Below are 16,764 nucleotides of genomic sequence, written 5' to 3'. Positions count from 1 at the left end.
ATAAATTATTAACCAATTTTATTAAATAAATTTTTTTATAAATATTTATTTATTTATCATTATTGATTTTTTAAATATAAATTTTATTACTTTATGATAAATTGAGAACAAAAAAAAAAATAAAAAAAATAAAAGTTCAATGATATTAAAATTGAATTATTAATGTTTTTAAAAATTTAATAAGAAAAAAAAATAGGTTGAATGTTTTGCATAAAATAAATTTTTTATTCTCTGAATAAATTATTGAATAAAAAAATATAAAAGGTTTTTTTAAAAACGAAAAAATTATTTAAGTAATTAACGAGAAACATAAATAAAAAATTAGTAAAATAAAATAGTAATTTTGTAAAAATATTTAAACATTAAAAACCAAAGAAATATAAAATAAAAATTATTTAAAAAATTTAAATTAATAGGGTTGGTTTTAACTTTTAAAATGATAAGTAAGTATATAAATAAATAAATATTAAAATAGTGTATGCAAGTGTACTCAATCTTAAAACTCATCAGATGACATTATCATGGGTACTAGACTAATAAATAGTCAAAAGTTGGGCATGTGTTAATACGAGTCTTATATTATGAAAGGTCGTTGTTATATGTATATGAAAACACAACTACTATATAGTCTCGACACGGATCGTGTACTCTCAACTGGTTTAACTATCTTCTATTATCTCTCACACTTCATAATATCTCATATTTTAAGTCTATCTCTATCTCTTTTCACAAAAAACAAAAAAAAAAAGACAGATAGGTATATTATTTCTCATTTTATGTATATATATTTTAATATATGTATACATATAGACATTCGGTTAAATCCAAACATACACAGATAAAACATACTGACATTGAATCACAGTTTATTCCAACTTTCATGTACTGAGAATTCATGAAGGTACAGAGAAAAAGATATAGGTTTGCATGAAATCCTCTCAGCATAACCAAACATATACATTTCAAAACTTGCCTACGGGGTCTTTTGTATATACTAAATTCTTTTACATCTAAAAAATATTTACCTCAGTGAATTTAAAAAATAAAAAAATATAAAAAAAATCAAATCTACGTTGTTTGTCATATTACTTTATATTTTTATTACGTTCATAGTTATTTATTTATTTATTTTTTTTTTTTATAAAGTTTTTTAAATGACGAATCTGTTGCTGAAGATGAGGATAAAATAGAAATAAAAAAAAAATATATATATGAGTGAGTTGATACATGAGCTGAGAGTGCAGCTGTTGTAGATTTTTGAAAAGTCGTTTTCAACATCCTCCTCCCTAGTTGTATATAAAAAATAAAAATAAAAAAAAAAAATTGGCAAATGTCTTCTTTGGATAGGTTTTTATATTTCTTTTTTTTTCTTTTTGAAGAGTGATGTTATCAGGTCAAGGGGCTGATGGGTGGGTCTAGTTGTAACTGACTATGAAATAACGTAAATTTGGATAAAGCTCAGTCACATCTTGAGTCTCTTTATTTCATGAGCTTTTCAGACACATAATAATACGTATATTTGTGTGACATATTTTATTACAAATGTATATCAAAACTGAGCTGATGAAAAGCATAAAAAAAAAAAAAGATATCAAGTATCGCATTTAATCCCAAGATTTTTATGATAAGTATCATAAAAAAATCCACTTCATTTTATCATCGATTTTATAATAATTTAATTATTATTTATTTTATAATTTAAAAAAAAAAATATCAATTTAATTTTATAAATTTACTTTATATGAGTATACTTGATTATATACGTTATTTTGAACGACAGTATTTTCTGACATAAATCCAGAAAATAAGCCACCCTGTTTATTTATTATTATTATGTTTTTTTTTTTACTTTTGACGCTGGTAAAAAATGAGCACATAGAAAAAAAAAATACAAACACACACACTAAAAAAATAGGAGCATGCTTGATGCAAATAGAAAAAAAAAAACAAAAAAGAAAATAGTTGAAAAGGAAAATGGGAGAGAAAAATCTCAGTGCAAAAGCACAAGCAACATGCTGGTGTATGGGTTTTTGAAGCCACATACTGAGTAAGAGTAAAAGAGAATAGATGCATACAACGACTGACTCGTTCCACAGACAAAATGAGCATCACATTTCGTCAGGTTGCTTTATTTCGCAAACGAAAAAAAAATATATAAATTAAAAATAAAAGATAAAACAAATAGCGAGTTTATGGTAATAGTGTGACGTACGGGGGTCACAGTGGCAATGGTGGTGCTGTTGAATTTTTATATAATAAATAAATTATTATTATTTTTATTGTCTTTTTTAACATTTAATTTTGAAAAAAAATTATTCAACTATCCAAAATAACATGAGCTTTCTGAATTTTGTAAATTTTTTTAAAATAAAATTTTAAATACACTGTCAGTGTGTTTGTGTGTGCGTGTGTTGGTCATTTTGTTATTTACTATTTCGTTTTAATTTAAAAAATCTTGACAAATTTAAAATTGGATAATTTTATTATTTTTTTCATTTATTTTTTTTCGCGTATATTAACTTGTCTCAAACAAAAAAAAAAAAAAAAAAAGTAAATTTATTGAACAGAAAATGAAAGAGAAATAGAGAAATAGAAATAAAACAAAAAAATAAAATAAAAAAGAGAATAAATTTATTAAACGACGAATATAAAAAACGAAAAAAAAAAATAATAAAAAAAGGTTTATAACGACAAGTCTTACCACCACCATTGTCAGTGTCTGGCTCTGAGCTGTTTATCGCCTGGATCTCCATTTTTCTCAGCAAATTTGTTGTAACAGAAGGCGTACTGGTTGGTGTTCCTGCACACAACAAACACGACATAGCCACTTCCATCAAAGTATATCAAAAGCAACAAAGAATAGTAGAAATAAAAAAAAAATAAATAAAAAAAATCCCTATATATTTATTATCCAAAAAAAAGCTTTGAAATTGTTATATTATATATGGTAGTACGACTGTTAAAGCCACAATCAAAATAACTATCAAATTTATATTAAAAAATGAAAATATCAAAGTAATGATGATGATTTGATTTTAGCCTTGTATTATATTTAATCTCACTAATATACAAACACCCATCTGTAATGATCAATGCTTCCAATTTATCTAAAATAATATAGCTCAATAATTTTACAAACAAGATATTACTAATTACAATAGTATTCCATTATCGTAATAGTTAATTCGTGACCGCTCATAATACTATTATTATTATCTTTGATATATATATGAGCTTTAATTAGAAATTTACAAAGATTAATTGTCATTTTAATATTAATTATTATCATCAATTCATAGCATTGTTTATAAAAAAAGTTTTAGAATTTTTTTTAATTTTAAAATACAAATAAATACAAGAAAAAAAAATAACTTCTACTTGATCATTTGTTTTTTTTAATTAAAATTATACAAACTCAGTTTAATTTTGAGCTTTTCTTATTTTTTTTATTCTAAAAATATTATTCTTTTATTGTTTTATAATTTTTATTTAGAAATAAATTTGATTCTTTTGTTTAATTAATTGAATTTTATTTATAACGATGTTGTATTATTGATAATTTAAACTATTGGCTTTTTAAATAAACAACATTGAATATTGTTTAGCCATGTGTGGTACAATAATAATATATCTTGTATCAAAGTTCTAAGTCTGACAATTAATTTCAATCAAGTGAGCCACTGAGTATTCACTTGATAGATATATATTGTAATTTAATAAAATTAAAATCGATAAATTGACAATTAATTGTTGGATAAAACTTACCAGTATAGTATGTAAACTCTCTTGGATTTGTATAATTTGCAATTGGTATACTGAGTGTACACTTAATGAGTGATATTCTTGGTAAATCTTCATCCATAATTGATACCTGTGTCATTATATCGTATTTTCCATCTTCTCGCATCGTTAAATCTGGAGTTTCAGTCTCGTTCAATGGCACATCACTTGATAATAAATAAACAAAAATATTATTTTTCATCTAAATAAATGATAAATTTATAAAAATCATTTAATCCTTAATTTTCCAATCGTTTAATCTATATTAAATATATTAAATAAACTTGTCAAATGAATTTTGATGGATTGACAATTTAATATGTTGATTAAAAAAAAAAAAAATTATTTATTTGATTGAAAGTTCAATTGATGAATCTTACTTGACAGTTATGTCCATACTGGGTTGTGGATATAGTCCCTCGGCATTACATGTCACTTCAACTCTCTCCTTACCATCCACAATTTTTTTTCGATGTTTCAAATCAAATATTTCTTCTGTCGCTATATTTTTTAATAATAAAAAATTTATAAATTTTTCAGTTCAGTTAAAAAAATAAAAAGAGTTTAATAAAAAATAAAACTATTTTAACAAATGAACAAAAAAAAAAAAAATGAAATAACTATAGGCTATATAAAATTCATGTGAATAAGAGAAAATAAAATTGTATAAAATGTTTTTATAAATTTATTGGTATGTGCTGCTGCTGCTGCTCAAAACTTTTATTCAACGCGTTTTTTATTCTTTTTTTTTTTTTCTCTTTTTATATCCCTTGTATCTATTGCTTCCTCTGTTTTTATACCCTCCCACAAAGAATAGTATATCTCAACTCAGGTGATGCACGTTTTACCAGATTGATCGTGTTTCTGTGAAACTTTTACGAGATTTCAAATTTGTCTCAATGGTTTTACTATCAAAATCAAATTTTTATGTTTTTCTTTCTCTCTTTTTAATATATATTTTTTTATAACTTTGATTGTTTTATTCATTTTAAAAAATAAATAAATAATTAAAATACTTACAATAAACAATCATACTAGCATTTGCAATTTGTTCATCTTCAAATGTAAATACAGCACATCTATAATCACCGGTTAAATTAATTGTTGGATTGTTGAGTTTCATAGCACGATACATTGTGACTGGATCATCACTTGCTTTGTAGCCAACATCAATGTGACTTGATGATGGATCAGCTTGTGGCTCAGAGCCATATATCCATTGATACTCAACATTATCATAATTGTAAAACCATTTAACAACCAGACCCTCTGTTGATATATTTTTTAAATCATAATCACAATCAAGAATAACATAATCAACTTCACCAGCATGTACTAGTGGTGGTACATTGATTGATTTAATTACAAGTTGTTGAGTACATTCTGCAACAGAAAAAGCAACATTTAAAAACGATCAATTTTCATTCTTTATTATTTTGTTACCGCAGCTAATATTTTTTTTTTTGTATAAAATATTTATAGCAAATTGTTTGTCGTAGAAAAAAATAATAATAATGACATCTTTTGTTCATTTTCAATTGATACAAATCAAGTATACAAAATAAGTAGTACCATTAAATGATTATTAACACAAACTAGTTGAAAAAAAAAAATTGAAAAAAAGTTATGAAATATAATGAGGTATATTTTATCATTATTTAAAAAATACTCTTGTCACGTTTCTTGAGCTGTTTTTCGTATTACATGATAAAATCAGTTATAGTCGTTATAACAACGCGTTCACAAGGTGTTGGCACTGATTAAGTTGGTCGCATGCAAATTGTTCTTTCCCCTATACATCAACCCTCAATCCTTCCTGCCCTTGTCATATCATCATCATCATCATCATCATCAAAATGAAATTTATAAGAAAAAGAATTTGACCTATTTTTTCTTTTTTTTAGTGATAAATGAATTCATTGGAATTTTTATTTTTACTAATTTGAATATTTTTCTCTAGTCTTTATAATTTTAAAATTTAAAATATTATTGAATTTTCTCGAAATTAAATTAACAAATGATAATTAAATTAATATTATTCATAATTTAATTTTTTATTTTAATATCTTTTAATTAGTTTTTGACTCGTGGCTTTTTTTATATTTATTATTTATTCGAGAATTATTAAGTTTTTTTATTTTAAATAATAAAAAAATACGTGGCACGTTTGATATATTTAATCCAATATAAATACATATATAGCAGTTGATCTCAGTTTGTTTTTTTTTATTCATAGCAGTCAGAATCTCGGAGCCACAATTGAATTTAGTAGTTAATTCTCTCAATGAATATTCATAAATCTTTTTTTACAATTTTATTCTAACAAATTTTTGTTATTATTTTTATCGAAAAAAAAAAAGAAAATTTGCTTTTTACTTAAATGAGATATAAATTTTATATAAAATGATATTTTTTTAGTCTTTTCATTATTATTATTATAATAATAAAAAGAAAAAAAAAATATAGATTATTTACGTTCGATGTGACTTTGCCAATATTATCGCTTAAAAGTAGCCATGGCACTCATCGAATTTTCTTTCAATAATAATCGTTTTTCAATAATAAGTTTGCAACTTGTGTACGCGAGTGGAATTAATTTTATTAAAATTGTTAAATCTACTGTGGCTAAATTTTATAATGTCATGCTATTATAACACTTGTATTATACTGTTAGTTTTAAAAAACAAATGAATTTTTTTTTTCACTTTAAATTGTTTTTCTTATCAAACTGTAATTGCATATTTAAAAATGAAAAAAAAAAAAAAGAATATTGTTTAAGAAAGTATAAAATAATTTTTCACAAAATCCATTGAATTAATGACTTAATACATATATACAAAGTGTTATAACTAAGCCAAAAGGTTTTAATGACTTCCTACCAAGATATCTTAATTTCATCTCAAACTAATTTTCAACAAAAAACTTTTTATTCTATAGATATAGTACTTTGAAGTAAGCAATGTTATAAAATTCATGTTATTGACCATCAAACTCAATTCAATGCTAAAAAAAACTTTTTTAACGTATTTAATTTTTAATTTAATTTCAAATAATAAATATTAATATACATTTATGTGTTTTAATTTCAATCAAAAAAATAATTAATCAATTAAAAAACAAATTTTTTTTTTCTTTTAAACAATAATAATTAACATAATTAACAAAAGAAAATTAATTTGTTTTTTAAAATTTTCAAAATAAATTCATCTGATTTGCATTTATTTTTTTTCTATAAAAGTTGACTATTATTTTTTCTTCAACATTTATATATAGTGCACAAAAGAAAATGAGTATAGAAAAAAAAAAATTAATATAAAATCATGAAGAAAAGATTTTCTGAGTGAACTCGGTATGCAAAAGCTGTAATTTAAACGAGCCTGAAACATGAAAAGAAATGGTCTGGTAATGCATAAATTCAATATTACCTAACCAACACCAAAGCCTGCGGCGCCATCGTCCAATCCTGTAGACGACGAGACGACGCCTTTTTTCTTATATATATAAAATCATATATACTACATAATATGCATGGGTACCTTATACCACCTCTACCACCATCCACAACAACAACATCACTAACTTTATATACATATAATATTTTACATTTACTTCACATATTACTATTTTATATAATATAATGTATTTTAATATTCTAGACAATAATAAAAATAAAAGCTCTCAAAGTAAGCTTCAAACAATGAAAATAAGATTTTTTAAAAAGTACATCATGGAGACATTGAATAAATTGTTATTTAAAAAATACATTATATATATTTTTTTTAAATAATTTTATAAATAATATTTTATTAGAAAAATAATAACAATATAATTGTAATCTATTTTATTATTATTATTTTTATCTTTGAAATTTTTTTATATTGTTAATAAAATAACAGGTCAGTTTTGCTTATTTTTATTTTTCAATTTATTCATTATTTAGATGTTGAACTTTTTTTAAAATTTTTTTTCTAAATTAAAAATTGATCAACATAACAAAAGTCAGATGTCAATTTTCATTATCCTTTACTGCTTTTTACATTATTAATAAACGACTAAAAATTAAAATAATTTTATAACCAATACTTTTTAGTTTTTATTGGAAAAATTTTACTAAATACTAGTTGATCAATAAATTTTACATTAATAATTATTTTACCGTTTCCAAGTAAAATTTAAAATTTATTTATAAAATAGATAAATTAATAGCACATTGATTTTTGAATTTAAAAAAAAAAATTAAATTCCATACCCTGTGATTCAAATAATCATAAAAATATATATGTAAGACTTTGAATGTGGATATTATGAGAATATTGCAAAAGTGTTCAACGAAAGAGAACAAGTCAAATTATAAGGGTTATGGTCATAGTAACATTTTACGTGGCATGTGAAAATCACGTTATTCTTACTGACCCAACCGACATATATATGTGTATTAAAACATACATATATAAGTTAGTCTGTTTTTGTACGTGTAACCTCTTTGAACATTGTGATTGCATGCTTGCTGGCCTCTACGTCTTCATCTGGTAAAGTTGAACACGCCCACGTCTTCCCTACGGCATCCTGCCGACGGCTAATTGAGTTGCGTCGTTTCCTGATAGCCCCTCCTCAACTTCATACTCATCTTATTCCACAATTTTACTGAGATTACATTTTACTTTTTCATATTATCATTATTATTATTATTTTTAATAACATTTATTATAATTATTATTATTATTTTCTTTTTCAGGTTAAATTTCATCTTCAACTTATCGACCATTTAAATACTCAATCAGCCCAGAAGCTTTTCCTGCATTATGTAAGTAATACCAAACGAAAAAAAAAATTTAATCTTGTAATTGTGTCTGTTTTCTTGTTTTTTTTTTTTTTCTTTGTTTTGCTTTGCTTTGTTTGAAATTGTTATTATTTTTTGTGTTTCGGGTACATATGTTTTGCGTTGTTTTATTTATTTTTTATTTTTTGTTGCTTTCTCACTCATTGTTGGTAGATAAGAAGGTCAAAATGGCCAAGCTGGTGTAACAATCTTTGAGATCTGTTACTGAGTACCTCGTGTAGTCACGTCGAGAGAGTATAGAGATTAGATGGCTCGATGGGCTTTTGGTCTAGATTGCGTTCTATGTTACACACAAAACTATATATACGCTGTATATAAAGATCCATGTTATAACTTTTTTACCCTATTACCCTCCTCTACTCTTAAACACCCCTTCAACTCTCATTTTATCTAATTCTGTACTCAGTTTTAACTCGGGTTTGTTATTTTTTTTTCCTTTTTGCTTTAGCATTATTTTTTAAATGTTCTATATTATCTTCTACCTCTTTATTCAGTTTTCGTGGTAGTAATGACAAATGAAAAATAAATAAAAATAAAAATGTTTAACCACAATGGTAAATTTTTAAAATTTATATTATTGAATGCAACTTTTATAAATACATTTGTATAAATGTACAAATAATATTATCATCAAATTAATAATATATTTAAATTTTTGTGAAAAAAAAAAAAAACTTTATCAGTTCGCTGTTATCTTGACATGTACAAAAAAATTTATAAAACAATGCATCAAATATTAAAATGTCATTTTTTATTTTCTTAAAAATTTTATTTATTCTATATGTTTTTACTTTTTTTTTTTTATTTAAATTATTTTTATCATTGTTGAGTATCAAATTTTTTTTAATGTCGCTTAATAAGACGTGACAAGTACAATCACGTGATAGTTAGTGACTAGGTAGAATTATGATTTAATATTATGCAAAAATTGAAGTATAGAGAATACTGTAAGTCGTGATAAGAGAGAGAGTGAGAGGGGTGACTTTTTGGAATACATAATAAACATGAGAAGAAGAAAAAAAAAAATATAAAAAAGTGAGTGGTAATGGCGCTCTCGTTTGTGACCGGTGGGGTAATTTCCCAAGGCAAACTTTTCCATGTTTTATTATTTTCATTTTTTTTTTTTTTTATTTATTTATTTATTTCTGTGAGTAATAGGAGACCCTTTCAACTTGTTCGCTGATCGAACGTTAGCTCGCGTGAATTTAGACATTAAACAATGCCATGGTGTGTTTCACAATTTTACCGAGGCGCGATTGTTGTTAACACGAAGGAGTGGTAAATTTAATCGTTAGGTTGTTGGAAGTTACAATACTTTGTCGCCTTCAATGTCTTAATTTTCTTTTTAAAAGTTTTTTTTTTATTATATGCACATTTGTTGACTGTATTGTACAACTTTGTATATCAATCGGATTTTTTTTTTAGATAAATTTATATATTTAAGTAAATTCAGAATAAATTTTTTCAATTTTTATATTATAACCAACTCAAAGAGGTTTTCACGTCAAAGATAAGAAAACTTAAGTGCCTCAAGCTTTGTTTTTATTTTTTTTTATTTTTTTTTTTTTTTAGTTAAAATGAGCTGTTGACTATATGAATTATTTCATGGCTTCTTTGAACTATTTTTCGAAAGATGAACTTGTATTTTTTATAAAACAATTTTATAGCTTTAAATAAATAATAAAAAAAGTACTTAAAAAAAAAAAAATAAAGTCACTTTAACACTCTAGCACTTTGTTACACGTTTTTTAAAAAAGAGGTTTATTTTTTCTGGTATCCTTTGAATACCTAGAGTAATCCCTGGCAAATAATATTCAGAGATAAATTTAAATTCACAGATAAAATAAATTTTCAATCAGTATAAGTGTCGTCCCTAATATTGAGACTTACTACTTGCTTTGTATTTTAATTTAAACTAAATTTAAATTAAATATTGTTTTCTGTATTTTTAAAAATATCATAAATCACGAGTTCGTATTTTTCCGTCACCCCAATTTACAATTAACAGAAATCCTAATTTATAATTCACAACAAATACAATAGTAATCCTATGAAAAAAAAAAAAGCTCTCATTCACTTTCATTGTTTTCTCTCAGTGCTATTTTATTTTTATACCCCTGATGATTTTTTTGCTTATTAATGCTTTGATCTCTTATTTTCTTTCTACCTTTAGCCATCAACAACTCTCACTTCTTTCGTTTCGAAGCCTTTTAACTTACGAAGGGCTCAAAGTCACGTATGAGTCGTAAAGTAGATCGCTAGCCATGCGAACACGTTTCTTACTTGGCACGCGTACGGTTTTCATAATGAAGGGAGTAAATTCACTCGGGAATCGCTTAAAAAAAAAAAAAATAATAAGTTTAAAACAAGAAAAAGAAAAATAAATAAATAAATAATACCTATTTGTTAAAGTTTTATATAAAAAAATTGAGATCCTTCAATTAAATATTGAATATTATTTTTCCAGAAAAAAAAGTAAAAATAAAATTTTTATTCTATTTTAAAAGCAGAGAATAAAAAAGCATCAGAGACTTCCTATAGTAAGAGACATAAAATAAATGTAATATTGTGAATCCGCATAGCATTATCTCTCCCACGAGAGTTTTTTTTTTATTTTTTTTATTTCTTTTATTTTTAAATTCGACAGGAGTATAAAAAATACGTAATATCGATTGCAGTAAATATGTATATAAAAGAAAAGGAATTTCATTCAGGAAAATGTGTACCTATCGATTTACAATTTATATCTCACATGCATGCTCAAAAGATATAGGGTTTTTATCTGAGTTAACATTTGTCAGAATTACAGACATTTGTATGTATGTTTGTTGAAAAACTACTGTTGAAAAACACATTTTGATTTTTCAATAAATTTGTCTGATATCTCATGTGACACGTTATATTTTTACATTTATGATTTTATAAAATTTCAATTCACCATATACTCTAGTCTCTACTATGTTATGAATATATAATTTTTTATGTTAACGCCATTAAAATTATATTATTTTTAGTATTACTATTTTTCGAAATTGCTCGACATTTAAAATTTTAACATACAATAATACTTAATTTTATTATGTTGAGATGTATTCATTGGTTTACTTTTGACACTAAGTCATTCATGCATCGTTGAATTTTAAACGAGGTGATGAAAATCCATTGGAATATTATCTTACTTTTAAATTTAATATTATATTTTTAGGTTTTTAAAACTTTCACATTGTGCTTTTGTTTTTAAGACTTGTTTTTTTTTTTCTTATTTTTTATTTTCATAATATAAAGATACCAAGTTTTAGTAAGATGTCATTTGTATTTATTTATTTATTATTTTTTTTTTTTATACATCTTTAAATTAGTTTTGGTATAAAAAATTTTATTGTTAAATGTATTCACAAAGTATGGCTCATGACATTTATGAAGATTTTATTTAAAATTAAATAAATTACATTATTAAATTCAATAACTTTCAAGTTATTTTCTAAAAATTAAATTTATTATTATTGATGCGTTTAGATATGTGAAAATGAAAAATTGTAGGTTATGAATTTGTAGGTAGATGAAATCAGGATAGATATAGAAACCATACCTGTATGGCTCGCTGGACACTGTGAAAGCATGCAGGGGGTTAACCGGGGGGAAAAGGGGGTTAAATAATAAAAATATATATATACGTATATATGGAGCTCTAGAGTACAGCATGCGTGTCGAACGAATAATAAAAGACCAGGTGGGTGAGCGGCCAACTGTACTTCCGGTTCCGGACAACGATAATCGCGCGTGCCGTCAAATAAATATTAAAACTAGCAATACAAACTCTTCTACTAACTAGCATCTAATTTTTTACTTTTATATTTTTTTTTATAGTCTTTAATTATTTTAATTTACCAGCTGTTTCCAAAATAAAAAAAAAAACATTTCTTTAAATTATATTCACAAACTAATCCAGTCCGGACGGAAACAAACATAAAAAAAAATTATAAAAATATTCTGTTTTCTATTTTTGTTTTTTTTTTTTTTAATAAAATTTATATATGAAAAAATAAAAACAGAATAATAAAATAACGAAAAAAAAAATTGCTAACCTCGTATGTACAGAAAAAAATAAATGTTTTAAATGGCAAATAGTCAAATTAAGCTTCAGGGCCATGGGAATCTGCCTCGTTTGCAAAAAAAAAAATGCAAAAAAAAGAGCAGCAAACTCGAGGTCATACACGCGCAAATTCAACTGTTGGTTGGTTAACATCTGGCACATGTCGAACGTTTTTTTGATTCTACAAATGTGTCCAACACATTTTTATTAAATTTTTATTATTTCAATTTTTTCATATACCTATACAATTCACACTTTATAAAATAACTATTTAATTATTTAAAAAAAAGTAAAATTAAAAGTGAACAAAATTTATTAACTGAATTATTTGAAAAAAAAATATTTCAATATTTATTTTGATATTGTGAGAAAGGTATTTTTAAAGTTTATTTAAATTGATAGAGTCCGGGTGGTTGGACCACATTGTGCCATAGTGGGCCAGTCCCTCACTGCGGTATCCAAACTTCCGTTTTGACTTCCGGAATGATATTATAACAATTCGTTTCAATTCAGAAAATTTAAATGTGTTGAGTCTCTACTCTACATTTTTATTGAAATAAAAAAAAACACAAAATTTATATGAAATATTTTTTTTTATTCTCAAAAAACCCATTTCATTTTGTCAATTGGTTTTTTTTTTTTTTTTCTTTTTATTATTAAATCCATTGTTTCCACTGTTTTATCCGGTTTCAGCGTCAATTTATTTTCTAGAATATTCGCCGATAGCACTCGTTCCTTCGTAATTGAAATTGAATCAGAAAAAAAAAGAAAAAAAAATGAACTAATGAAACGAATAAAAAAACAAAATACCCAAATAAATGATCCATCAAAATTTAAACGTTTGTGAATATATTCGGTATCTATCTACTAGAAAATAAACGAAAATATTGACATTGATTTTTGTTTTTTTATTTTTGGTCCAATCAGGGTTTGATAACAAATAAAAAAAGATCAAAATAACAAACCAACATAAACAATTTGCGTGTGTATATATACATATAAGCACAAATTAGCAAACAAAATGTTAAACAAATATAAATTTTTGATAAACAAAAATTAGTTAATTTATATATTAATTTATCCAAATATTTATGGATATTTACCATTCACTTTGTGGGTTTTACTGCAGGAAATTACGATCGGAAGTTTGCATCGTTTCATGATAAATTATATCATCATATTAAAAACAATCAAAATTTGTAAATAAGGTTTTAATAAAGTAAACATGACACGTGCCAATCTGCTGCACAGATTGAAAACTTAACTTTTATTTTCAATGGCTTCTAGTTCACGTTACCTTTTTTTCGCTCTGAATTATTATATGAATAATAAAAAAAAAAAAAAGAGCAAATATGTAGTGAAGCAAAGAGGGTCTTTAATGGGGTTAGCTATAATATGTGTGGTGAAAAACGATGCAGATGAAAGCTGATCGGTTGGGTGGATAGGACAAGCACCCAGTTTGGAATATGTAACGTAATCCGATAGTAGTTCATCTCTCGCAATGCAGGACAAGGACTACAATCATCAGTAAATATATATATACATTTATAAAGTGAGATAGATATAATAAAAGATAAAAAGAGAAAGATAAATGAACCTATTACTGTTTATTATGTCTGATGGCCATTTCAAAGTTACATCCCAGACCGAAACTACCTACTACAACAGTATACCGTCCGTGAAAATGAGCAGTCATTCGCATCAGTGTACCCGCATATTAAAAATTATAATATACGAAAATATACAATATGCCAACTTTAATTATACTGATTAATATTATTCTCTTTTCTGCAGCCTTTTGTTAATATTTATTTTTTTTTTTCCTTTTTTTTCGTTTGTAACAATTGTTATCATTTTTATTTATTTCAATTTTTTTTTTTTATTGAATGTTATTTTTTTTAAAGTCATTCAACTCAATTCTGAAAAAGTTACATTTGAATTAAATTTTTTTCTTTTTTTTTTTATATAGAATTTTATTTTTTTTATAGGATACATGTCCATCAGAGATTTTTTTTTTTTATTTTTTAATATTATATATTCATAAAGTTGAAATAATATTTATTTTTAGACTGAAGCCTAGATACTGGTACATATATATATTCTGGGAAATGTGTATTTTTGATGTCATAGACAAATATGCACCAACATAGTTTTTAAATAAAAAAAAAAAATCATGCAATTCTATTTTATGGGTTGTCTGGGTTATTGCTAATAATAAATTTAATAAAAGTATCTGGTTAAATTTTGCGATGCTTCGGTATGAGTGTATGTTTATTAGACTTTTTTTTTTTTTGATTTTTTTATTTGGGAATGTTATTTTAAAATCTGAGCGCGCAGTAGTTTAATTTGAGACGATGTTGAGTAAGGCTCGTGTCAAATGACTGGAATTCATTTGTGATAGAATCATCATTCAAATGGGTATCTTAACTATTTGTAATTGAATATAAGTAAAGAGTAAAAATACAATAGAAATAAAAAATAAAATGATCACATAGTTTGGGGCTTGTGGCAACAGCGCAGTGACCGGTGAAATAAAAATAGCATATGCAGAAAGAGAGTGGTATTTGATATTCAAAATAGCACAATTTGATATTCAAAATAATTGCCTAAATACAGTACAAATTAACGAGGATAATTTTATAAAAAAAATGCTATTTAAATGGATTTACAAAAAAAAAAAAAAAAGGAAGTAATCAATTTGTGATTTATTAAATTATCCTGTTTGACATATGAGATTTTTTTTTTGGTTAACTCGTATTTTCGGTTATTCGACACGAACAATTTGTACATCACCACACAATGTGTGACCTATGAAAACAAAAAATAAAACACCAACGGTCGTATTTTATCGGTTACAAAATAAATTGTTAAAGCTCTTTTACCATTTTTAAATTATATTCTAAACAATCCATTTATATTTATCATACAACTAAAAGTTGAAAATAAAAAAAAAGAAAATTATTTTATTTAGCTCAGTATAATAAATATTAAAATTAAACTGACCTTGAAATTTGCACAACAAAAGTGTAAAAATATATATAAAAACAGATGTTGATGTTTGATGAAATTTATTTTTCCAATTAATAATCATATTTAATTATTAAATAACGTTAGAATCTAAATAACAATATACATTTGTTTTTAAATATTAAATAACATCTGTATAAACTGTATATATTTAAGTAAAATTTAAGTTTGCGTCGTCGCACCACTGATTATGTATAAACCAAGTTGCGCACAAAATCAAATCATCAGCATCCCTGAGCACAATAACAAGACACTTGCATCAGAGACACGTTAACATGTAAATATAACACAACCAACACTTTCTCACAATTAAATTAAATAAATATTTAATATTAAATAAAATACAAACAAACAAGAACAACAACAATAAGATTAATAATAATAAATTTTAAACTTGTACACGTTAAGCGAAGCAAAAGTCAAACAGAACTGAACACCAGCTCATACCACTGACTACGACCTCCTCTAACATTTCCTCTGCCCCTTTCATCCCCTCCAAATGTGTATGTTTTTATATACATATATCATCATCATCATCATCATCAAGCTTGACGAGCGCTTTATGCTGGCTTGACTCTTGTCCATTTATACATCACCAACATATATGTTATCCCTTTTTTTTTTTACTCTTTTTGATTTTTTTTTATTTATATTTTGACCTTATACAAACTACTGTACACAGTTTTTTTTTTTTATTACTTGTCTTCTTTTTAAAATTATTTGTCGTTCTGAGGGTCAACCAATGCAGTTGCCCCTCATAAAGCACCAACACATACACCCTGCATATGATGCATCAATACAAATGTTGTCAGCCGGGCAACACCTGTCTTTTTTATATACTTTTTCCTCCTTTTACCCCATCGCAATCATTGACCAACACGGCATTCAAAAATATCATATAGATTTTTGCAAATACAATTTCCAATAGTAACAATTTTTATCAAATAAAATTGACTTTTTTTTATTATTTTTTTTGTATCTTCTATGCGTCTGTTTAACTTCACCTGTTGTACTCGGTTTTAAT

General features: G+C 24.8%; 1 protein-coding gene across 2 annotated transcripts in view; it reads right to left on the bottom strand.

Annotated features, from left to right (window-relative positions):
- LOC122857958 overlaps positions 1 to 16,201 on the bottom strand; it is a 30,630-nt gene extending 14,429 nt beyond the window's left edge. Inside the window, exons 1-5 of one of the 2 annotated variants that reach the window (XM_044160533.1) lie at positions 15,717 to 16,201; positions 4,801 to 5,163; positions 4,161 to 4,281; positions 3,766 to 3,947; positions 2,702 to 2,800 (exon numbers count right to left, since the gene is read on the bottom strand). In XM_044160533.1, coding sequence (XP_044016468.1) covers positions 2,702 to 2,800; positions 3,766 to 3,947; positions 4,161 to 4,281; positions 4,801 to 5,163; positions 15,717 to 15,804 — 853 coding nt within the window. In that variant the 5' untranslated portion in view covers positions 15,805 to 16,201. The remainder of the gene's footprint in view (positions 1 to 2,701; positions 2,801 to 3,765; positions 3,948 to 4,160; positions 4,282 to 4,800; positions 5,164 to 15,716) is intronic. The other variant, XM_044160534.1, reaches the window with a different exon arrangement.
- Between the last annotated feature and the right edge of the window lie 563 nt (positions 16,202 to 16,764).

Source organism: Aphidius gifuensis, linkage group LG5 (genome assembly GCF_014905175.1).
Source record: "Aphidius gifuensis isolate YNYX2018 linkage group LG5, ASM1490517v1, whole genome shotgun sequence".
Classification (NCBI taxonomy): domain Eukaryota; kingdom Metazoa; phylum Arthropoda; class Insecta; order Hymenoptera; family Braconidae; genus Aphidius; species Aphidius gifuensis.
Note: the sequence above shows the minus strand (reverse complement) of the source record. Positions and strands in the feature narration are given on the sequence as shown.